Source organism: Nerophis lumbriciformis, linkage group LG25 (genome assembly GCF_033978685.3).
Source record: "Nerophis lumbriciformis linkage group LG25, RoL_Nlum_v2.1, whole genome shotgun sequence".
NCBI lineage: Eukaryota > Metazoa > Chordata > Actinopteri > Syngnathiformes > Syngnathidae > Nerophis > Nerophis lumbriciformis.
The window spans coordinates 36,378,854-36,404,302 of record NC_084572.2 but is presented as its reverse complement, the minus strand read 5'-3'; the positions used below and the strand labels follow the sequence as shown (position 1 = coordinate 36,404,302).

General features: G+C 32.1%; 2 protein-coding genes across 2 annotated transcripts in view; one reads left to right on the top strand and one right to left on the bottom strand.

Moving 5' to 3' along the window:
- The window catches only part of lgsn (lengsin, lens protein with glutamine synthetase domain), a 50,915-nt gene that overhangs the window by 2,358 nt on the left and 23,108 nt on the right, over positions 1-25,449 (top strand). The gene's annotated exons all lie outside the window — the stretch shown is intronic.
- ptp4a1 (protein tyrosine phosphatase 4A1) lies at positions 3,683-24,135 on the bottom strand. Its single transcript, XM_061984325.2, has 5 exons — positions 23,995-24,135; positions 23,830-23,922; positions 10,395-10,525; positions 4,177-4,251; positions 3,683-4,109 (listed from the first exon to the last, which is right to left on the bottom strand). The coding sequence occupies exons 1-5, from the start codon at positions 24,097-24,099 to the stop codon at positions 3,992-3,994; spliced, it is 522 nt and encodes a 173-aa protein (XP_061840309.1). The 5' UTR covers positions 24,100-24,135; the 3' UTR covers positions 3,683-3,991.

The following is a 25,449-nucleotide window of genomic DNA, read 5'->3' as shown; positions in this document are numbered from 1 at the left end:
TTGAAACTTTTATTAGTAGATTGCATTTATGTAATAACAAAAAATTAGCTTGGGGAATAATATGCCCTAAGCAAAATTTTTTTTATTAATTTTAAATGTAGGTTTTATTTTCATAAATCGACATTTTTGTAATAAAAACAATTTAGCTCCAAGCAAAGTTTTTTATTAATTTTAAATGTAAGTTTTACTTTCATAAATGACATTTATGTAATAAAAAAAATTAGGGCATGATATTATTATTATGCCCCAAGCTAAGCAAATTTTTAATTATTTTTTTTAATTCATTTTAAATGTAGGTTCTACTTTCATAAATTGACATTTATGTAATAAAACATTTTTGCTTGGGGCATAATATTATGCCCAGAGCAATTTCTTTGTTGAAAGTGCCTCAATATTATGATAATATTGACATTGAAACTTTGATTGATTGAAAGTTTTATTAGTAGATTGCATTTATGTAATGAAAAAAATTAGCTTGGGGCATAATAATATTATGCCCTAAGCAAATTTTTTATTAATTTTAAATGTAGGTTTTACTTTCATAAATCGACATTTTTGTAATAAATTTTTTTTTAGCTCCAAGCAAAGTTTTTATTAATTTTAAATGTAGGTTTTACTTTCATAAATCGACATTTATGTAATAAAAAAATATTAGCTTGGAGCATAATATCATGCCCTAAGCAAATTTTTTATTAATTTTTAAAATTCATTTTAAATGTAGGTTCTACTTTCATAAATTGACATTTATGTAATAAAACATTTTTGCTTGGGGCATAATATTATTTTTTGTTGAAAGTGCCTAAATATTATGATAATATTGACTTTGAAACTTTGATTGATTGAAAGTTTTATTAGTAGATTGCATTTATGTAATAAAAAAAATTAGCTTGGGGCATAATAATATTATGCCCTAAGCAAATTGTTTTATTAATTTTAAATGTAGGTTTTACTTTCATAAATCGACATTTTTGTAATAAAAAAAATTAGCTCCAAGCAAAGTTTTTATTAATTTTAAATATAAGTTTTACTTTCATAAATTGACATTTATGTAATACATTTTTTTTTAGCTTGGGGCATAATAATATCATGCCCTAAGCAAATTTTTAATTTTTTTTTTCAATTTTGATCAATTAAATCTTGGAAAATGACTACAAATACAAAAGCCCTTACAATGATTTTGTTATTGCAAAACAAGTGATTTAGGTGAGCCTTTTTTGTCTCTTATCCTTTTCATTTATTGTTATTTCTTTCCTTTACATGTTTTGCCAAAGACAGTACTTGCTCAACCTGATGGATGTTTGAAATTGTTGAATGTTGTCTATCTGTGTTGGCCCTGTGATGAGGTGAAGACTTGTCCAGGGTGTACCCCGCCTTCCAACATTATCAATAGTAGCCTCTCTTCTGGAATAGTTCCAGTAGAGTTTAAACATGCAGTGGTACGACCTCTACTTAAAAAACCCAGCCTCGACCCCTCTCTCCTCTCTAACTTCAGACCTATCTCTAATCTTCCATACATTTCCAAAATATTAGAGAAGGTTGTCTACAGTCAGTTGCTGCCCTTCTTAGAGGATAATGGTATCACTGAGCTGTTCCAGTCCGGTTTTAAAGCCCTCCACAGCACAGAGTCAGCGCTTCTAAAAGTTTTTAACGATATCCTCCTGTCCACTGATTCTGGTAAATATGTTGTCCTGGTGCTTTTAGATCTGTCTGCTGCGTTCGACATTAAGGACGTGTGGGCATTAAGGGCGCCGCCCTCAACTGGTTCCGGTCGTACCTAACCGACAGGAGTTTTTGTGTAAAAGTAGACAGTTTTATGTCGTCCACAGCTCCTTTACCACATGGGGTCCCCCAGGGCTCAATCCTTGCCCCAATTTTATTTGCGCTTTACCTTCTCCCCCTTGGTTCTATTTTTAGGAAGTACAGTATTGCATTTCATTTTTATGCCGATGATTGCCAGATTTATTTTCCCATGGCACAAAATAACACGGTTCAACGTCTCATTGACTGCCTGCACGACATCAAAGTCTGGCTTTCAGCTAACTTCCTGAGCCTAAATGAAGACAAAACAGAAGTTATGTTGTTCGGTCCAAGTCGCTCTCCCTCCCCCAACGTTGACCTCGGCACTCTGACCCCGTATCTCAGCGACTCTGTCACAAACCTGGGGGTAAAGTTTGACTCAAAGATTTTAAATTCGAAAAACAAATCAGCAGCGTCGTTCAAAAAAGCTTTTATCAATTACGCCAAATAGCGAAAGTGAAACCGCTTCTATCAAGACATGATCTTGAGAAATTAATCCACGCCTTTATCTCGACTCGTCTTGATTATTGCAATGCCCTGTATGTTGGCATTAGCCAGGCCTCCCTCGCCCGCAGCTCGTGCAGAACTCTGCTGCTCGTCTGCTAACACAGACCCGCAGACGTGAGCACATCACCCCTATTTTAGCGTCCCTTCACTGGCTCCCTGTGCGTTACCGAATCAATTTCAAACTCCTTTTATTTGTTTTTAAATGTCTAAACAACCTCGCGCCAACCTATCTCTCCGACCTCCTTCAGCCTTACTGCCCCACCCGATCCGTAAGATCAGCCGATCAGCTGCTGTTGACGGTCCCTGACACAAGGCTGAAGCTTAGAGGTGACAGAGCTTTCGCCACTGCTGCTCCCAAGCTCTGGAACGACCTACCCCTGAGTGTTAGACAAGCCTCCTCTCTTCCTGTTTTTAAATCTCTCTTAAAAACATACTTTTATTCCATGGCTTTTAACACTGAGTGATATCCATCCTGCAATGGCGCCCCATAATACACCTGCTGTGATCCTGTTTTTATGTTTTTATTAATTCTATTTTAATTATTTATTTTTTATCGTGTTGTGTTGTGTTTGCTCGGTACTCGTTTTATCTGTTAACCTGTTCATTGTACAGCACTTTGGCTACCCCTGTGGTAAATTTTAAATGTGCTTTATAAATAAAGTTGATTTGATTTGATTTGATTCCGCCCGAGCGCTATGCTGGCTGCACCCCCCACGACCCGCAAAGGCACATGTGGTAGTAAATGGATGGATGGACGGAAAAGAAAAACCCTCAATCGACTCACGGTGCAATATTTCAGTAAATAAAACGCGTAATTTACATTTTAATGCGGAAATAAACGTTTAAAAACGGACGTTTCACATGCCTGGATTTAATATGGTGCACCCCCCGCCACCCCAAAAGGGACAAGCGGTAGAAAAATGGATGGATGGAAAAGGAAAAACCCTCAATCGACTCACATCTGTACAGTAAATAAACGCGGAATTGACATTTTGACTGAATAAATGTTAAAAACGGACGTTTCACATGCCTGGATTTAATGTGGAAAATAGCATATTGACGTTGTATGACTTTAATAGATTTGTCACAAGTTGGGTGAACAAGGTACAAGTTTGCCGCTCAGTACTAAATCATCACTCACATCCATGGATAGTATAAATAGCCCACTAGTCCACATGTTCACGTACATCAAATCGGCATGTCTTAATTGGGGGGGGGGGGGGGGGGGGGGGGGGGGGGGGGGGGGGGGGCATCAAATGAAAAAGGCGTACAAAAAAGGAAGTCCAGTTAGAGGGAAAACAAACATGGTGGCAGTTCATTAGTAAACAAAATAGCAACAGTAAGCCGGAATATTAAAAAGAGTTACGCACGTTGGGAGGTGGAGGACTTCCTGCACGAGACAAAGGCAGCGTTTCCTTGTTGGGACCGGTAGAAAAAAATGCCGGCAGGGTTGGGGGAAAAGGGGGGACGTGACCCCAGCTGCTTGTAAGGCATTGATGGGAGCGACCGTGTGACCATGAAGGAAGGCAACGTGCACGTCTTTTCTCAGGACATGTAAACCTAAATCTCTCCCCATCTCAAACATAAACTCACAACTTGAAATCTAACGGTTAACATTTGAGCCTGAAGGATACTAAAGTACTTTCAACACAATGACAGGAGGGGGTTAAGGGGGCGGAGCTTGGCTCTACTGGATGCAGCAGTTGTTGCGATGGCTGTTGGAGTCTTTGAAGCGGAGACGCATCTTTGGACGATACTTCTCCAAGTAGAAGAGCTGCTTGCTGTTGAACGCTCCGCGACGCTTCCTGACAACAACAACAACATTTGAAAAATGTCGCCACGGCAACAGGGGCTCGGGAGATGACGCCTTACTGTCGGATGAACTGGACAGCGTCTTCGTATTTCATGCCGCATTCGATGAGGGCGAGGGCGACCAGGACGGGAGCTCTGCGGGGAAACGAGATCTTTCAGTTGTATTTTAGCCTCATTCCCGTGAGAATCCTGCGCGAGACTAAAGCATTAATGAGCGGGACTATCCGGGACTAGCTGCAGTGTGCTCAAACAACCACCAGGTGGCATTTGTGAGCAGATGATACTGGTAATACTAGATCAGGGTCCACCAGGTTGAGCAAATACTGTCTTTGGCAAAACATGTAAAGCAAAGAAATAATAAAATAAATAAATGAAAAGGATAAGATAGACAATAAAAAGGCTCATCGAAATCACTTACATTTTTTGCAATAACGAAATCATTTTAAGGGCTTTTGTATTTGTAGTCATTTTTCAAGATTTAATTGATCGTTTTAAATCATTAAGACAATTAGAAAATGTAGGTTTTACTTTCATAAATCGACATTTATGTAATAAAAATAATTAGCTTGGGGCATAATATGCCTTAAGCAATTTTTTAAATTAATTTTAAATGTAGGTTTTACTTTAATAAATCGACATTAATGTAATAATTTTTTTTGCTCCAAGCAAATGTTTTATGATTTTTAAAATAAATTTTAAATGTAGGTTTTACTTTCATAAATCGACATTTATGTAATAAAAAAAGATTAGCTTGGGGCATAATAATACTATGCCCTAAGCAATTTTTTTAGTAATTTTAAATGTAGGTTTTACTTTCATATATCGACATTTATGTAATAAAAAAAAAAAGCTTGGGGTGTAATATTATGCCCTAAGCAAATTTTTTATTAATTTTAAATTTAGGTTTTACTTTCATAAATCGACATTTATGTAATACATTTTTTTTAGCTCCAAGCAAAGTTTTATTAATTTTAAATGTAGGTTTTACTTTCATAAATCGACATTAATGTAACATTTTTTTGCTCCAGATGAGGGCGAGGGCGACCAGGACAGGAGCTCTGCGGGGAAACGAGATCTTTCAGTTGCATTTGAGCCTCATTCCCGTGAGAATCCTGCGCGAGACTAAAGCATTAATGAGCGGGACTATCCGGGACTAGCTGCAGTGTGCTCAAACAACCACCAGGTGGCATTTGTGAGCAGATGATACTGGTAATACTAGATCAGGGTCCACCAGGTTGAGCAAATACTGTCTTTGGCAAAACATGTAAAGCAAAGAAATAATAAAATAAATAAATGAAAAGGATAAGATAGACAATAAAAAGGCTCATCGAAATCACTTACATTTTTTGCAATAACGAAATCATTTTAAGGGCTTTTGTATTTGTAGTCATTTTTCAAGATTTAATTGATCGTTTTAAATCATTAAGACAATTAGAAAATGTAGGTTTTACTTTCATAAATCGACATTTATGTAATAAAAATAATTAGCTTGGGGCATAATATGCCTTAAGCAATTTTTTAAATTAATTTTAAATGTAGGTTTTACTTTCATAAATCGACATTTATGTAATAAAAAAAATTAGCTTGGGGCATAATAATACTATGCCCTAAGCAATTTTTTTAGTAATTTTAAATGTAGGTTTTACTTTCATAAATCGACATTTATGTAATAAAAACAATTAGCTTGGGGCATAATATTATGCCCTAAGCAAATTTTTTATTAATCTTAAATGTAGGTTTTACTTTCATAAATCGACATTTATGTAACAAATTTTTTTTGCTCCAAGCAAATTTTTTAGAATTTTTTAAATACATTTTAAATGTAGGTTTTACTTTCATAAATCGACATTTATGTAATAAAAACAATTAGCTTGGGGCATAATATTATGCCCTAAGCACATTTTTTATTAATCTTAAATGTAGGTTTTACTTTCATAAATCGACATTAATGTAATACATTTTTTTTTAGCTCCAAGCAAAGTTTTATTAATTTTAAATGTAGGTTTTACTTTCATAAATCGACATTAATGTAACATTTTTTTGCTCCAGATGAGGGCGAGGGCGACCAGGACGGGAGCTCTGCGGGGAAACGAGATCTTTCAGTTGCATTTGAGCCTCATTCCCGTGAGAATCCTGCGCGAGACTAAAGCATTAATGAGCGGGACTAGCTGCAGTGTGCTCAAACAACCACCAGGTGGCACTTGTGAGCAGATGATACTGGTAATACTAGATCAGGGTCCACCAGGTTGAGCAAATACTGTCTTTGGCAAAACATGTAAAGCAAAGAAATACTAAAATAAATAAATGAAAAGGATAAGATAGACAATAAAAAGGCTCATCGAAATCACTTACATTTTTTGCAATGACGAAATCATTTTAAGGGCTTTTGTATTTGTAGTCATTTTTCAAGATTTAATTGATCGTTTTAAATCATTAAGACAATTAGAAAATGTAGGTTTTACTTTCATAAATTGACATTTATGTAATAAAAATAATTAGCTTGGGGCATAATATGCCTTAAGCAATTTTTTAAATTAATTTTAAATGTAGGTTTTACTTTAATAAATCGACATTAATGTAATAATTTTTTTTTGCTCTAAGCAAATGTTTTATGATTTTTAAAATACATTTTAAATGTAGGTTTTACTTTCATAAATCGACATTTATGTAATAAAAAAAAATTAGCTTGGGGCATAATAATACTATGCCCTAAGCAATTTTTTTAGTAATTTTAAATGTAGGTTTTACTTTCATAAATCGACATTTATGTAATAAAAATAATTAGCTTGGGGCATAATATGCCTTAAGCAATTTTTTTAAATTAATTTTAAATGTAGGTTTTACTTTAATAAATCGACATTAATGTAATAATTTTTTTTTGCTCTAAGCAAATGTTTTATGATTTTTAAAATACATTTTAAATGTAGGTTTTACTTTCATAAATCGACATTTATGTAATAAAAAAAAATTAGCTTGGGGCATAATAATACTATGCCCTAAGCAATTTTTTTTTAGTAATTTTAAATGTAGGTTTTACTTTCATAAATCGACATTTATGTAATAAAAACAATTAGCTTGGGGCATAATATTATGCCCTAAGCAAATTTTTTATTAATCTTAAATGTAGGTTTTACTTTCATAAATCGACATTAATGTAATAAATTTTTTTTGCTCCAAGCAAATTTTTTATAATTTTTTAAATACATTTTAAATGTAGGTTTTACTTTCATATATCGACATTTATGTAATAAAAAAAATTAGCTTGGGGTGTAATATTATGCCCTAAGCAAATTTTTTATTAATTTTAAATTTAGGTTTTACTTTCATAAATCGACATTTATGTAATACATTTTTTTTAGCTCCAAGCAAAGTTTTATTCATTTTAAATGTAGGTTTTACTTTCATAAATCGACATTAATGTAACATTTTTTTGCTCCAGATGAGGGCGAGGGCGACCAGGACGGGAGCTCTGCGGGGAAACGAGATCTTTCAGTTGTATTTTAGCCTCATTCCCGTGAGAATCCTGCGCGAGACTAAAGCATTAATGAGCGGGACTATCCGGGACTAGCTGCAGTGTGCTCAAACAACCACCAGGTGGCATTTGTGAGCAGATGATACTGGTAATACTAGATCAGGGGTCAGCAACCCGCGGCTCTTTGATCACTCTGATGCGGCTCAGCTGCATACTTGCCGACCCCCCCCCCCCCGATTTTCCCGGGAGACTTCCGGATTTCAGTGCCTCTCGCAGAAAACTCCCGGGATTAATATTCTCCGATTTTCACCCTTCCAATAATAATAAGGGTGTGCCATGATGGTACAGTATTTGGCGCCCTCTACGGTCTGTATAAACTGTGTGCCAGCTCAGTCTCTTGTTATATGCATCTTCTGCCTTGCACAGTAAGTGACAGCAAGGCATACTTGGTCAACAGCCACACAGGTCACACTGACGGTGGCCATATAAAACTTTTACAAATATGCGCCACACTTTGAACCAAAACCAAACAAGAATGACAAACACATTTCGGGAAAACATCTGCACCTTAACACAACATAACAAATACCCAGAATCCCATGCAGCCCTAACTCTTCCGGGCTACATTATACACCCCCCCCCCCGCCCCTTTGTGCGTCGGTTGAGGTGGGCGGGGTTTGGTAGCCGGGGGGGGTGTATAATGTAGCCCGGAAGAGTTAGGGCTGCATGGGTTTCTGGGTATTTGTTCTGTTGTGTTTATGTTGTGTTACGGTGCAGATGTTCTCCCGAAATGTGTTTGTCATTCTTGTTTGGTGTGGGTTCACAGTGTGGCGCATTATTAGTAAGAGTGTTAAAGTTGTTTTATATGGTCACCGTCAGTGTAACCTGTGTGGTTGTTGACCAAGTATGCATTGCTGTAACGTACGTGTGTAAGCAGAAGATGCATACAGTATAACCCACTATTAATACATATTGTAGAGGGTGTCAAATGTTGTACCATCATGGCACGCCCTTATTATAGATGTAAGGGTGAAAATCGGTGAATATTAATCCCGGGAGTTTTCTGCGAGAGTCACTGAATTCCGGAAGTCTCACGGGAAAATCGGGGGGTTCGGCAAGTAAGCTGTTGAGCCACATCAGAGTGATCAAAGAGCCGCGGGTTACACTGACGGTGACCATATAAAACAACTTTAACACTCTTACTAATAATGCGCCACACTTTGAACCAAAACCAAACAAGAATGACAAACACATTTTGGGAGAACATCTGCACCTTAACACAACATAAACACAACAGAACAAACACCCAGAATCCCATGCAGCCCTGACTCTTCCGGGCTACATTATACACCCCTGCTACCACTAAACCCCGCCCCCAGCACAACCCTGCTCCCTCACACATCAACCGCCCCCTCTCTGTGCGTCGGTTGAGGTGGGCGGGGTTTGGTAGCCGGAGGGGGGGGGTGTATAATGTAGCCCGGAAGAGTTAGGGCTGCATGAGATTCTGGGTATTTGTTCTGTTGTGTTTATGTTGTGTTACGGTGCAGATATTCTCCCGAAATGTGTTTGTCATTCTTGTTTGGTGTGGGTTCACAGTGTGGCGCATTATTAGTAAGAGTGTTAAACGTTTTGTTTTTTTATACCGCCACCGTCAGTGTAACCTGTGTGGTTGTTGACCAAGTATGCCTTGCTGTCACTTACGTGAGAAAGCAGAAGTCTCATACGACGTGTGGCTAGGCCGGCACGCTGGTCGTACTGGGTGCTAAATGCCGCACCATCACGGCACGTTCGAGGGAACAGTTGCCTTGAAATTAGTAGTCGATCGGAAAAATCGGGAGGGTTGACAAGTATGACGCTGTCAAGCGCCATTCATATAAAACCCGCGGGTCGCATTAACATTCAATTTTCATATTAAGGTGTGGGCCCCGTGTCTGAGACCCTTAGTTTATACATAGCACAAAGCAAAAAAAAACTTTGTATGCAGTGTTATTTCATTAAATTACAAAACATTTTTGTGGCTCCCATTGATTTCTTTAATTTGTGAAACTGGTCAAAATGGCTCTTTGACTGGTAAAGGTTGCCGACCCCTGTACTAGATACTGTATTTCCTTGAATTAGCGCCGGGGCGGTAATTAATTTAAAACCTCATCTCAATCCGGCGCCTACCAAAGGCATGCGGTAAATGTAAGCATGCGCTAATTATTTTAAAACCTCTTCTCACTTCACCGCTTACCAAAAGGCATGCGGTAAATTTAGGCCTGCGCTTATAAATTTGAGTGTGATGTAAGGATACCATCATGAAAAGCACATTTAATAAAAAAAAAAAAATGTTATTACGGTCTTACCGTTACTTATAAATGAAGTCCATGCGCAGTTCCTTCTGAACAAAAGCATCGATAACTTGTTTATAGAACTCTTCCTTATATTTCTTCGGTTTTGAAAGTCTCGATGGAGATCTTCCTTTAATTATTACCTCCTGCTTCCATTGAAAGTCCAGTTTAGAAAACTGTTTTATTTTAGGTATATGTAATCCTCCATGTTAAAAGTGCAAGCGAGAGGAAAAAATAGACTGTTGCTGCTTGTTGTCACTTCTTCTGCAGCCGAGTAGTCGCAAGAAGGATCACTAGCGCCCTCTACCACCAGGAGGCGGGAGTCATTTAATGACTCATATTTGACACACGCAGCTACGGTATATTAATAAAACATAGCTGCTTACTCTTCTTTTTAGCATATTCAATAGTTTGGACCTTAAATCCTACTGAATAGCTACTCCAAAACATGACCCAGACCTCGCTGGTGCGCTTACCTGCCAAGGCCGGCCACGCAGTGCACGGCGACGCAGCAGCCGGGTTCTTCTCGGAACTTCAGTTTGAGCAGGTTGAGCCAATCATCGACAATCTGGGTGGAGGGAGGAGCTCCGTCGTCAAACGGCCAATCCTGGGGCAGGAAGAGGGACATGTGACCAGACTTTCTTGAAAGGCAAAAGTGTGTACGTGTTTTCTTTTAAGTTCTCTATTCTGTGTTCATAAGCAATGTGTCAATATTATGTCATATCTTTATTCTTTAGTAGTGGTTCAGTGTTAAGGGTGGGAACTGTTCACATTTCAACAAATACTCGACCAATTCCCGGTACCTGGGAACACATACGGCTAACAACGCTACACATTTTCGGTACCTTTGAGTGTTAATACATTTGTATTGTAAAATAAAAAAATGTGTTATTTAATTGTTGTGTGTTCTTCAGGAATGTGTCATTGTTATTTATCTATTGTGTGTTCTAATGTGTCATTGTTATTTAATTATTGTGTTCTTCATTAATGTGTCAGTGTTATTTAATTGTTGTGTTCTTCATTAATGTGTCTGTTATTTAATTATTGTGTGTTCTTCATTAATGTGTCAGTGTTATTTAATTATTGTGTGTTCTTCATTAATGTGTCAGTGTTATTTAATTATTGTGTTGTTCATTAATGTGTCAGTGTTATTTAATTATTGTGTGTTCTTCATTAATGTGTCAGTGTTATTTAATTATTGTGTTGTTCATTAATGTGTCAGTGTTATTTAATTATTGTGTTGTTCATTAATGTGTCAGTGTTATTTAATTATTGTGTGTTCTTCATTAATGTGTCAGTGTTATTTAATTATTGTGTGTTCTTCATTAATGTGTCAGTGTTATTTAATTGTGTGTTCTTCATTAATGTGTCAGTGTTATTTAATTATTGTGTTCTTCATTAATGTGTCAGTGTTATTTAATTATTGTGTTCTTCATTAATGTGTCAGTGTTATTTAATTATTGTGTTGTTCATTAATGTGTCAGTGTTATTTAATTATTGTGTTGTTCATTAATGTGTCAGTGTTATTTAATTATTGTGTGTTCATTAATGTGTCAGTTATTTAATTGTGTGTTCATTAATGTGTCAGTGTTATTTAATTATTGTGTGTTCTTCATTAATGTGTCAGTGTTATTTAATTATTGTGTTCTTCATTAATGTGTCAGTGTTATTTAATTATCGTGTGTTCTTCATTAATGTGTCAGTGTTATTTAATTATTGTGTTGTTCATTAATGTGTCAGTGTTACTTAATTATTGTGTTGTTCATTAATGTGTCATTGTTATTTAATTATTGTGTGTTCTTCATTAATGTGTCAGTGTTATTTAATTATTGTTCTTCATTAATGTGTCAGTGTTATTTAATTGTTGTGTTCTTCATTAATGTGTCAGTGTTATTTAATTATTGTGTGTTCTTCATTAATGTGTCAGTGTTATTTAATTATTGTGTGTTCTTCATTAATGTGTCAGTGTTATTTAATTATTGTGTTGTTCATTAATGTGTCAGTGTTATTTAATTATTGTGTGTTCTTCTAATGTGTCAGTGTTATTTAATTATTGTGTGTTCTTCATTGTGTCAGTATTATTTAATTATTGTGTTGTTCATTGTGTCAGTGTTATTTAATTATTGTGTTCTTCATTCATGTGTCAGTGTTATTTAATTATTGTGTGTTCTTCATTAATGTGTCAGTGTTATTTAATTATTGTGTTGTTCATTAATGTGTCATTGTTATTTAATTATTGTGTTGTTCATTAATGTGTCATTGTTATTTAATTGTGTTCTTCATTAATGTGTCAGTGTTATTTAATTATTGTGTGTTCTTCATTAACGTGTCAGTGTTTTTTAATTATTGTGTGTTCTTCATTGTGTCAGTATTATTTAATTATTGTGTTGTTCATTGTGTCAGTGTTATTTAATTATTGTGTTCTTCATTCATGTGTCAGTGTTATTTAATTATTGTGTGTTCTTCTAATGTGTCAGTGTTATTTAATTATTGTGTATCCTTCATCAATGTGTCAGTGTTATTTAATTATTGTGTTCTTCAATAATGAGTCAGTGTTATTTAATTGTGTGTTCTTCATTAACGTGTCAGTGTTATTTATCTATTGTGTTCTTCATTAATGTGTCAGTTGTTATTTAATTATTGTGTTCTTCATTAATGTGTCAGTTATTTAATTATTGTGTTCTTCATTAATGTGTCATTGTTATTGAATTATTGTGTTCTTCATTAATGTGTCAGTTGTTATTTAATTATTGTGTTCTTCATTAATGTGTCAGTTATTTAATTATTGTGTGTTCTTCATTAATGTGTCAGTTATTTAATTATTGTGTTCTTCATTAATGTGTCAGTTATTTAATTATTGTGTTCTTCATTAATGTGTCATTGTTATTTAATTATTGTGTTCTTCATTAATGTGTCAGTGTTACTTAATTATTGTGTTCTTCATTAATGTGTCATTGTTATTTAATTATTGTGTGTTCTTCATTAATGTGTCTGTTATTTAATTATCGTGTGTTCTTCATTAATGTGTCAGTGTTATTTAATTGTTGTGTTCTTCATTAATGTGTCAGTGTTATTTAATTGTTGTGTTCTTCATTAATGTGTCAGTGTTATTTAATTGTTGTGTGTTCTTCATCAATGTGTCAGTGTTATTTAATTATTGTGTTCTTCAATAATGAGTCTGTTATTTAATTGTGTGTTCTTCATTAATGTGTCAGTGTTATTTATCTATTGTGTTCTTCATTAATGTGTCAGTTGTTATTTAATTATTGTGTTCTTCATTAATGTGTCAGTTATTTAATTATTGTGTGTTCTTCATTAATGTGTCAGTTATTTAATTATTGTGTGTTCTTCATTAATGTGTCAGTTATTTAATTATTGTGTTCTTCATTAATGTGTCATTGTTATTGAATTATTGTGTTCTTCATTAATGTGTCAGTGTTATTTAATTATTGTGTGTTCTTCATTAATATGTCAGTATTATTTAATTATTGTGTGTTCTTCATTAATGTGTCAGTGTTATTTAATTATCGTGTGTTCTTCATTAATGTGTCAGTGTTATTTAATTGTTGTGTTCTTCATTAATGTGTCAGTGTTATTTAAATAGTGTTCATTAATGTGTCAGTTATTTAATTATTGTTTTCTTCATTGTGTCAGTGTTATTTAATTATTGTGTATCCTTCATCAATGTGTCAGTGTTATTTAATTATTGTGTATCCTTCATCAATGTGTCAGTGTTATTTAATTATTGTGTTCTTCAATAATGTGTCAGTTATTTAATTATTGTGTTCTTCATTAATGTGTCAGTGTTATTTAATTATTGTGTTGTTCATTAATGTGTCAGTGTTATTTAATTATTGTGTGTTCTTCATTAATGTGTCAGTGTTATTTAATTATTGTGTGTTCTTCTAATGTGTCAGTATTATTTAATTATTGTGTTCATTGTGTCAGTGTTATTTAATTATTGTGTTCTTCATTAATGTGTCAGTGTTATTTAATTATTGTGTTCTTCATTAATGTGTCAGTGGTATTTAATTATTGTGTTCTTCATTAATGTGTCAGTTATTTAATTATTATTTTCTTCATTGTGTCAGTGTTATTTAATTATTGTGTATCCTTCATCAATGTGTCAGTGTTATTTAATTATTGTGTTCTTCAATGTGTCAGTGTTATTTAATTATTGTGTGTTCTAATGTGTCAGTGTTACTTAATTATTGTATGTTCTTCATTAATGTGTCAGTGTTATTTAATTATTGTGTGTTCTTCATTAATGTGTCAGTGTTATTTAATTATTGTGTGTTCATTAATGTGTCAGTGTTATTTAATTATTGTGTTCTTCATTAACGTGTCAGTGTTATTTAATTATTGTGTTCATTAGTGTGACAGTGTTATTTAATTATTGTGTTGTTCATTAATGTGTCAATGTTATTTAATTATTGTGTTCTTCATTAATGTGTCAGTGTTATTTATCTATTGTGTTCTTCATTAATGTGTCAGTTGTTATTTAATTATTGTGTCAGTTATTTAATTATTGTGTGTTCTTCATTAATGTGTCAGTTATTGAATTATTGTGTTCTTCATTAATGTGTCAGTGTTATTTAATTGTTGTGTTCTTCATTAATGTGTCAGTGTTATTTAATTTTTGTGTGTTCTTCATTAATGTGTCAGTGTTATTTAATTGTGTGTTCTTCATTAATGTGTCAGTGTTATTTAATTTTTGTGTGTTCTTCATTAATGTGTCAGTTGTTATTTAATTATTGTGTTCTTCATTAATGTGTCAGTTATTTAATTATTGTGTGTTCTTCATTAATGTGTCAGTTATTTAATTATTGTGTTCTTCATTAATGTGTCATTGTTATTTAATTATTGTGTTCTTCATAAATGTGTCAGTGTTATTTAATTATTGTGTGTTCTTCATTAATGTGTCAGTGTTATTTAATTATCGTGTGTTCTTCATTAATGTGTCAGTGTTATTTAATTGTTGTGTTCTTCATTAATGTGTCAGTGTTATTTAATTGTTGTGTGTTCTTCATTAATGTGTCAGTGTTATTTAATTATTGTGTGTTCTTCATTAATGTGTCAGTGTTATTTAATTTTTGTGTGTTCTTCATTAACGTGTCAGTGTTATTTAATTATTGTGTGTTCTTCATTAATGTGTCAGTGTTATTTAATTGTTGTGTTCTTCATTAATGTGTCAGTGTTATTTAATTATTGTGTGTTCTTCATTAATGTGTCAGTGTTATTTAATTATTGTGTTCTTCATTAATGTGTCAGTGTTATTTAATTATTGTGTGTTCTTCATTAATGTGTCAGTGTTATTTAATTATTGTGTTCTTCATTAATGTGTCAGTGTTATTTAATTATTGTGTTGTTCATTAACGTGTCAGTGTTATTTAATTATTGTGTTGTTCATTAATGTGTCAGTGTTATTTAATTATTGTGTGTTCTTCATTCATGTGTCAGTGTTATTTAATTATTGTGTGTTCTTCATTAATGTGTCAGTGTTATTTAATTATTGTGTGTTCTTCATTAATGTGTCATTGTTATTTAATTATTGTGTTTTTCATTAATGTGTCATTGTTATTTAATTATTGTGTTGTTCATTAATGTGTCAGTTATTTAATTATTGTGTGTTCTTCATTAACGTGTCAGTGTTTTTTAATTATTGTGTGTTCTTCAGTGTCAGTATTATTTAATTATTGTGTTGTTCATTGTGTCAGTGTTATTTAATTACTGTGTTCTTCATTAATGTGTCAGTGTTATTTAATTATTGTGTGTTCTTCTAATGTGTCAGTGTTATTTAATTATTGTGTATCCTTCATCAATGTGTCAGTGTTATTTAATTTTTGTGTGTTCTTCATTAATGTGTCAGTGTTATTTAATTATTGTGTGTTCTTCATTAATGTGTCAGTGTTATTTAATTTTTGTGTGTTCTTCATTAACGTGTCAGTGTTATTTAATTATTGTGTGTTCTTCATTAATGTGTCAGTGTTATTTAATTGTTGTGTTCTTCATTAATGTGTCAGTGTTATTTAATTATTGTGTGTTCTTCATTAATGTGTCAGTGTTATTTAATTATTGTGTTCTTCATTAATGTGTCAGTGTTATTTAATTATTGTGTGTTCTTCATTAATGTGTCAGTGTTATTTAATTATTGTGTTCTTCATTAATGTGTCAGTGTTATTTAATTATTGTGTTCTTCATTAACGTGTCAGTGTTATTTAATTATTGTGTTGTTCATTAATGTGTCAGTGTTATTTAATTATTGTGTGTTCTTCATTCATGTGTCAGTGTTATTTAATTATTGTGTGTTCTTCATTAATGTGTCAGTGTTATTTAATTATTGTGTGTTCTTCATTAATGTGTCAGTGTTATTTAATTATTGTGTGTTCTTCATTAATGTGTCATTGTTATTTAATTATTGTGTTTTTCATTAATGTGTCATTGTTATTTAATTATTGTGTTGTTCATTAATGTGTCAGTTATTTAATTATTGTGTGTTCTTCATTAACGTGTCAGTGTTTTTTAATTATTGTGTGTTTTTCAGTGTCAGTATTATTTAATTATTGTGTTGTTCATTGTGTCAGTGTTATTTAATTACTGTGTTCTTCATTAATGTGTCAGTGTTATTTAATTATTGTGTGTTCTTCTAATGTGTCAGTGTTATTTAATTATTGTGTATCCTTCATCAATGTGTCAGTGTTATTTAATTATTGTGTTCTTCAATAATGAGTCAGTGTTATTTAATTGTGTGTTCTTCATTAATGTGTCAGTGTTATTTATCTATTGTGTTCTTCATTAATGTGTCAGTTGTTATTTAATTATTGTGTTCTTCATTAATGTGTCAGTTATTTAATTATTGTGTGTTCTTCATTAATGTGTCAGTTATTTAATTATTGTGTTCTTCATTAATGTGTCAGTTATTTAATTATTGTGTTCTTCATTAATGTGTCATTGTTATTTAATTATTGTGTTCTTCATTAATGTGTCAGTGTTATTTAATTATTGTGTGTTCTTCATTAATGTGTCTGTTATTTAATTATCGTGTGTTCTTCATTAATGTGTCAGTGTTATTTAATTGTTGTGTTCTTCATTAATGTGTCAGTGTTATTTAATTGTTGTGTGTTCTTCATCAATGTGTCAGTGTTATTTAATTATTGTGTTCTTCAATAATGAGTCTGTTATTTAATTGTGTGTTCTTCATTAATGTGTCAGTGTTATTTAATTATTGTGTGTTCTTCTAATGTGTCAGTGTTATTTAATTATTGTGTATCCTTCATCAATGTGTCAGTGTTATTTAATTATTGTGTTCTTCAATAATGAGTCAGTGTTATTTAATTGTGTGTTCTTCATTAATGTGTCAGTGTTATTTATCTATTGTGTTCTTCATTAATGTGTCAGTTGTTATTTAATTATTGTGTTCTTCATTAATGTGTCAGTTATTTAATTATTGTGTGTTCTTCATTAATGTGTCAGTTATTTAATTATTGTGTTCTTCATTAATGTGTCAGTTATTTAATTATTGTGTTCTTCATTAATGTGTCATTGTTATTTAATTATTGTGTTCTTCATTAATGTGTCAGTGTTATTTAATTATTGTGTGTTCTTCATTAATGTGTCTGTTATTTAATTATCGTGTGTTCTTCATTAATGTGTCAGTGTTATTTAATTGTTGTGTTCTTCATTAATGTGTCAGTGTTATTTAATTGTTGTGTGTTCTTCATCAATGTGTCAGTGTTATTTAATTATTGTGTTCTTCAATAATGAGTCTGTTATTTAATTGTGTGTTCTTCATTAATGTGTCAGTGTTATTTAATTATTGTGTTCTTCATTAAGGTGTCAGTTATTTAATTATTGTGTTCTTCATTAATGTGTCATTGTTATTTAATTATTGTGTTCTTCATTAATGTGTCATTGTTATTTAATTATTGTGTTCTTCATTATTGTGTCAGTTATTTAATTATTGTGTGTTCTTCATTAATGTGTCAGTTATTGAATTATTGTGTTCTTCATTAATGTGTCAGTGTTATTTAATTGTTGTGTTCTTCATTAATGTGTCAGTGTTATTTAATTTTTGTGTGTTCTTCATTAATGTGTCAGTGTTATTTAATTGTGTGTTCTTCATTAATGTGTCAGTGTTATTTAATTTTTGTGTGTTCTTCATTAATGTGTCAGTTGTTATTTAATTATTGTGTTCTTCATTAATGTGTCAGTTATTTAATTATTGTGTGTTCTTCATTAATGTGTCAGTTATTTAATTATTGTGTTCTTCATTAATGTGTCATTGTTATTTAATTATTGTGTTCTTCATAAATGTGTCAGTGTTATTTAATTATTGTGTGTTCTTCATTAATGTGTCAGTGTTATTTAATTGTTGTGTTCTTCATTAATGTGTCAGTGTTATTTAATTGTTGTGTGTTCTTCATTAATGTGTCAGTGTTATTTAATTATTGTGTGTTCTTCATTAATGTGTCAGTGTTATTTAATTTTTGTGTGTTCTTCATTAACGTGTCAGTGTTATTTAATTATTGTGTGTTCTTCATTAATGTGTCAGTGTTATTTAATTGTTGTGTTCTTCATTAATGTGTCAGTGTTATTTAATTATTGTGTGTTCTTCATTAATGTGTCAGTGTTATTTAATTATTGTGTTCTTCATTAATGTGTCAGTGTTATTTAATTATTGTGTGTTCTTCATTAATGTGTCAGTGTTATTTAATTATTGTGTTCTTCATTAATGTGTCAGTGTTATTTAATTATTGTGTTCTTCATTAACGTGTCAGTGTTATTTAATTATTGTGTTGTTCATTAATGTGTCAGTGTTATTTAATTATTGTGTGTTCTTCATTCATGTGTCAGTGTTATTTAATTATTGTGTGTTCTTCATTAATGTGTCAGTGTTATTTAATTATTGTGTGTTCTTCATTAATGTGTCATTGTTATTTAATTATTGTGTTTTTCATTAATGTGTCATTGTTATTTAATTATTGTGTTGTTCATTAATGTGTCAGTTATTTAATTATTGTGTGTTCTTCATTAACGTGTCAGTGTTTTTTAATTATTGTGTGTTCTTCAGTGTCAGTATTATTTAATTATTGTGTTGTTCATTGTGTCAGTGTTATTTAATTACTGTGTTCTTCATTAATGTGTCAGTGTTATTTAATTATTGTGTGTTCTTCTAATGTGTCAGTGTTATTTAATTATTGTGTATCCTTCATCAATGTGTCAGTGTTATTTAATTATTGTGTTCTTCAATAATGAGTCAGTGTTATTTAATTGTGTGTTCTTCATTAATGTGTCAGTGTTATTTATCTATTGTGTTCTTCATTAATGTGTCAGTTGTTATTTAATTATTGTGTTCTTCATTAATGTGTCAGTTATTTAATTATTGTGTGTTCTTCATTAATGTGTCAGTTATTTAATTATTGTGTTCTTCATTAATGTGTCAGTTATTTAATTATTGTGTTCTTCATTAATGTGTCATTGTTATTTAATTATTGTGTTCTTCATTAATGTGTCAGTGTTATTTAATTATTGTGTGTTCTTCATTAATGTGTCTGTTATTTAATTATCGTGTGTTCTTCATTAATGTGTCAGTGTTATTTAATTGTTGTGTTCTTCATTAATGTGTCAGTGTTATTTAATTGTTGTGTGTTCTTCATCAATGTGTCAGTGTTATTTAATTATTGTGTTCTTCAATAATGAGTCTGTTATTTAATTGTGTGTTCTTCATTAATGTGTCAGTGTTATTTAATTATTGTGTTCTTCATTAAGGTGTCAGTTATTTAATTATTGTGTTCTTCATTAATGTGTCATTGTTATTTAATTATTGTGTTCTTCATTAATGTGTCATTGTTATTTAATTATTGTGTTCTTCATTAATGTGTCAGTGTTATTTAATTATCGTGTGTTCTTCATTAATGTGTCAGTGTTATTTAATTGTTGTGTTCTTCATTAATGTGTCATTGTTATTTAATTATTGTGTTCTTCATTAATGTGTCAGTGTTATTTAATTATCGTGTGTTCTTCATTAATGTGTCAGTGTTATTTAATTATTGTGTGTTCTTCATTAATGTGTCAGTGTTATTTAATTATTGTGTGTTCTTCATTCATGTGTCAGTGTTATTTAATTATTGTGTGTTCTTCATTAATGTGTCAGTGTTATTTAATTATTGTGTTTTTCATTAATGTGTCATTGTTATTTAATTATTGTGTTGTTCATTAATGTGTCAGTTATTTAATTATTGTGTGTTCTTCATTAACGTGTCAGTGTTTTTTAATTATTGTGTGTTCTTCAGTGTCAGTATTATTTAATTATTGTGTTGTTCATTGTGTCAGTGTTATTTAATTACTGTGTTCTTCATTAATGTGTCAGTGTTATTTAATTATTGTGTGTTCTTCTAATGTGTCAGTGTTATTTAATTATTGTGTATCCTTCATCAATGTGTCAGTGTTATTTAATTATTGTGTTCTTCAATAATGAGTCAGTGTTATTTAATTGTGTGTTCTTCATTAATGTGTCAGTGTTATTTATCTATTGTGTTCTTCATTAATGTGTCAGTTGTTATTTAATTATTGTGTTCTTCATTAATGTGTCAGTTATTTAATTATTGTGTGTTCTTCATTAATGTGTCAGTTATTTAATTATTGTGTTCTTCATTAATGTGTCAGTTATTTAATTATTGTGTTCTTCATTAATGTGTCATTGTTATTTAATTATTGTGTTCTTCATTAATGTGTCAGTGTTATTTAATTATTGTGTGTTCTTCATTAATGTGTCTGTTATTTAATTATCGTGTGTTCTTCATTAATGTGTCAGTGTTATTTAATTGTTGTGTTCTTCATTAATGTGTCAGTGTTATTTAATTGTTGTGTGTTCTTCATTAATGTGTCAGTGTTATTTAATTATTGTGTGTTCTTCATTAATGTGTCAGTGTTATTTAATTTTTGTGTGTTCTTCATTAATGTGTCAGTGTTATTTAATTTTTGTGTGTTCTTCTAATGTGTCAGTGTTATTTAATTATTGTGTTCTTCATTAATGTGTCAGTGTTATTTAATTATTGTGTTGTTCATTAATGTGTCAGTGTTATTTAATTATTGTGTGTTCTTCATTAATGTGTCAGTGTTATTTAATTATTGTGTGTTCTTCATTAATGTGTCATTGTTATTTAATTATTGTGTTTTTCATTAATGTGTCATTGTTATTTAATTATTGTGTTGTTCATTAATGTGTCAGTTATTTAATTATTGTGTGTTCTTCATTAACGTGTCAGTGTTTTTTAATTATTGTGTGTTTTTCAGTGTCAGTATTATTTAATTATTGTGTTGTTCATTGTGTCAGTGTTATTTAATTACTGTGTTCTTCATTAATGTGTCAGTGTTATTTAATTATTGTGTGTTCTTCTAATGTGTCAGTGTTATTTAATTATTGTGTATCCTTCATCAATGTGTCAGTGTTATTTAATTATTGTGTTCTTCAATAATGAGTCAGTGTTATTTAATTGTGTGTTCTTCATTAATGTGTCAGTGTTATTTATCTATTGTGTTCTTCATTAATGTGTCAGTTGTTATTTAATTATTGTGTTCTTCATTAATGTGTCAGTTATTTAATTATTGTGTGTTCTTCATTAATGTGTCAGTTATTTAATTATTGTGTTCTTCATTAATGTGTCATTGTTATTTAATTATTGTGTTCTTCATTAATGTGTCAGTGTTATTTAATTATTGTGTGTTCTTCATTAATGTGTCTGTTATTTAATTATCGTGTGTTCTTCATTAATGTGTCAGTGTTATTTAATTGTTGTGTTCTTCATTAATGTGTCAGTGTTATTTAATTGTTGTGTGTTCTTCATCAATGTGTCAGTGTTATTTAATTATTGTGTTCTTCAATAATGAGTCTGTTATTTAATTGTGTGTTCTTCATTAATGTGTCAGTGTTATTTATCTATTGTGTTCTTCATTAATGTGTCAGTTGTTATTTAATTATTGTGTTCTTCATTAATGTGTCAGTTATTTAATTATTGTGTTCTTCATTAATGTGTCATTGTTATTTAATTATTGTGTTCTTCATTAATGTGTCAGTGTTATTTAATTATCGTGTGTTCTTCATTAATGTGTCAGTGTTATTTAATTGTTGTGTTCTTCATTAATGTGTCATTGTTATTTAATTATTGTGTTCTTCATTAATGTGTCAGTGTTATTTAATTATCGTGTGTTCTTCATTAATGTGTCAGTGTTATTTAATTATTGTGTGTTCTTCATTAATGTGTCAGTGTTATTTAATTATTGTGTGTTCTTCATTCATGTGTCAGTGTTATTTAATTATTGTGTGTTCTTCATTAATGTGTCAGTGTTATTTAATTATTGTGTTTTTCATTAATGTGTCATTGTTATTTAATTATTGTGTTGTTCATTAATGTGTCAGTTATTTAATTATTGTGTGTTCTTCATTAACGTGTCAGTGTTTTTTAATTATTGTGTGTTCTTCAGTGTCAGTATTATTTAATTATTGTGTTGTTCATTGTGTCAGTGTTATTTAATTACTGTGTTCTTCATTAATGTGTCAGTGTTATTTAATTATTGTGTGTTCTTCTAATGTGTCAGTGTTATTTAATTATTGTGTATCCTTCATCAATGTGTCAGTGTTATTTAATTATTGTGTTCTTCAATAATGAGTCAGTGTTATTTAATTGTGTGTTCTTCATTAATGTGTCAGTGTTATTTATCTATTGTGTTCTTCATTAATGTGTCAGTTGTTATTTAATTATTGTGTTCTTCATTAATGTGTCAGTTATTTAATTATTGTGTGTTCTTCATTAATGTGTCAGTTATTTAATTATTGTGTTCTTCATTAATGTGTCAGTTATTTAATTATTGTGTTCTTCATTAATGTGTCATTGTTATTTAATTATTGTGTTCTTCATTAATGTGTCAGTGTTATTTAATTATTGTGTGTTCTTCATTAATGTGTCTGTTATTTAATTATCGTGTGTTCTTCATTAATGTGTCAGTGTTATTTAATTGTTGTGTTCTTCATTAATGTGTCAGTGTTATTTAATTGTTGTGTGTTCTTCATTAATGTGTCAGTGTTATTTAATTATTGTGTGTTCTTCATTAATGTGTCAGTGTTATTTAATTTTTGTGTGTTCTTCATTAATGTGTCAGTGTTATTTAATTTTTGTGTGTTCTTCTAATGTGTCAGTGTTATTTAATTATTGTGTTCTTCAATGTGTCAGTGTTATTTAATTATTGTGTGTTCTAATGTGTCAGTGTTACTTAATTATTGTATGTTCTTCATTAATGTGTCAGTGTTATTTAATTATTGTGTGTTCTTCATTAATGTGTCAGTGTTATTTAATTATTGTGTGTTCTTCATTAATGTGTCAGTGTTATTTAATTATTGTGTGTTCTTCATTAATGTGTCAGTGTTATTTAATTATTGTGTGTTCTTCATTAATGTGTCAGTGTTATTTAATTATTGTGTGTTCTTCATTAATGTGTCAGTGTTATTTAATTATTGTGTGTTCTTCATTAATGTGTCAGTGTTATTTAATTATTGTGTGTTCTTCATTAATGTGTCAGTGTTATTTAATTATTGTGTTGTTCATTAATGTGTCATTGTTATTTAATTATTGTGTTCTTCATTAAAGTGTCATTGTTATTTAATTATTGTGTTCATTAATGTGTCAGTGTTATTTAATTATTGTGTTCATTAATGTGTCAATGTTATTTAATTATTGTGTTCTTCATTAATGTGTCATTGTTATTTAGTTATTGTGTTGTTCATTAATGTGTCAATGTTATTTAATTATTGTGTTCTTCATTAATGTGTCAGTGTTATTTAATTATTGTGTTCCTCATTATTGTGTCATGTTATTTAATTATTGTGTTCTGGAAACATCTGCACTGATGGCTCACCAGGACTTGAATGCCCTCCTTGACCACCATGGCGGTGTCGTACGTGGCCTCGCACACTCGGACTGCCGTGGTCACGCCGTACTTCTTCAGCTCCTGTGGCCAGGTCACATGACGTCAGAAACACTTCATGACATCATCAACATTACCCGGCGGACGTGAGCGCACCTCGATGAACTTGTTGAGGGTGGCGTTGGTGGGGTTGTGGGTGATGAGGAACCTCATGTTCTTGTAGGTGATCTCCACAGGCGCGGGCCTGTTCATGCGCGCCATGGCGACAGAAAGCGAGACGGCTTCCGCAGAGACGTAAAGCGTTTGGCTGGAAAGGACCGCGGAGGCGGGGAGAAACCCAAGCGTGGACGACTCAAGAAAAGGGACGGGGAGGGTCAAGGAAAGCGGGCTGCTTCCACCGTGGTCGTGGCCGGGCGGGAGCCGAAGGGGGGCGGTGTGCAGCGGGTCAAGTTACCCCATCCAGGCCGAGTTGTCGCTGGTTCTGGGAGGCGTCCCGGAGACGTCGGGGGGGCTCCCTCCTGAGGCTCGGGTCGGTCGAGACGGTTGGCGAGTGTGGCCGATCACTCGTCTGCATAGGCGGCGTGCTGAGCCTGGCAGTAGTCTCCGCTGCCCTTCAGAAACTCCATAAATGTGCGACCCAGAACACCACAGAACTGCTGCAAGCACACCACAAGCAACTGAGTGACTTTGCTTCACACTCCCACTGCAGGACAAAGTGGCCCACATTAGAGATGTCCGATAATATCGGCCGATAAATGCTTTAAAATGTAATATCGGAAATTATCGGTATCGGTTTCAAAAAGTAAAATGTATGACCTTTTAAAGCGCCGCTGTGTACACGGACGTAGGGAGACGTACAGAGCGCCAATAAACCTTTGCGTGCCGGCCCAATCACATAATATCTACGGTCAACAGCCATACAGGTCACACTGAGGGTGGCCGTATAAACAACTTTAACACTGTTACAAATATGCGCCCACACTGTGAACCCACACCAAACAAGAATGACAAACGCATTTCGAGAGAACATCCGCACCGTAACACAACAGAACAAATACCCAGAACCCCTTGCAGCACTAACTCTTCCGGGACGCTACAATATACACCCCCCGCTGACATTTCCCGCATCTACTTTGTTTTAGCAATCAAGAATATTTCAGTTGTTTTCATCCTCCTTTGTGGTTGATTGTCATGTCATGTTCCAAACCCAAAACAAAGCGCAAGCTCAGAGGGGACAGAGCTTTCTCTGCTGCGGGTCCCAAACTCTGGAATGATCTCCCTCTCCATGTGAGACAGGCCCCTTCTTTGGCTATTTTTAAGACCCTTCTTAAAACCCATTTTTATTCACTGGCTTTTAACCCAGCATGAGACTTTGAACTGTTTTTAGCTTTTAACTTTTTGAACTGTTTTTAACTTTTAAACTGTTTGTATCCAACAAACTGTTCTTAGGGTAATTTATATTTGCTTTTTAATTGTGTATTTTTATTTCTGTTTTAAATGTTATTTTTTTAGTCTGTTTCTTTGTGGTGTACAGCCCTTTGTTTTTCAACTGTGCTTGTTTTTAAAGGGCTTTATAAATAAAGTTGGTATGGTATGGTATGGTATGTTCGG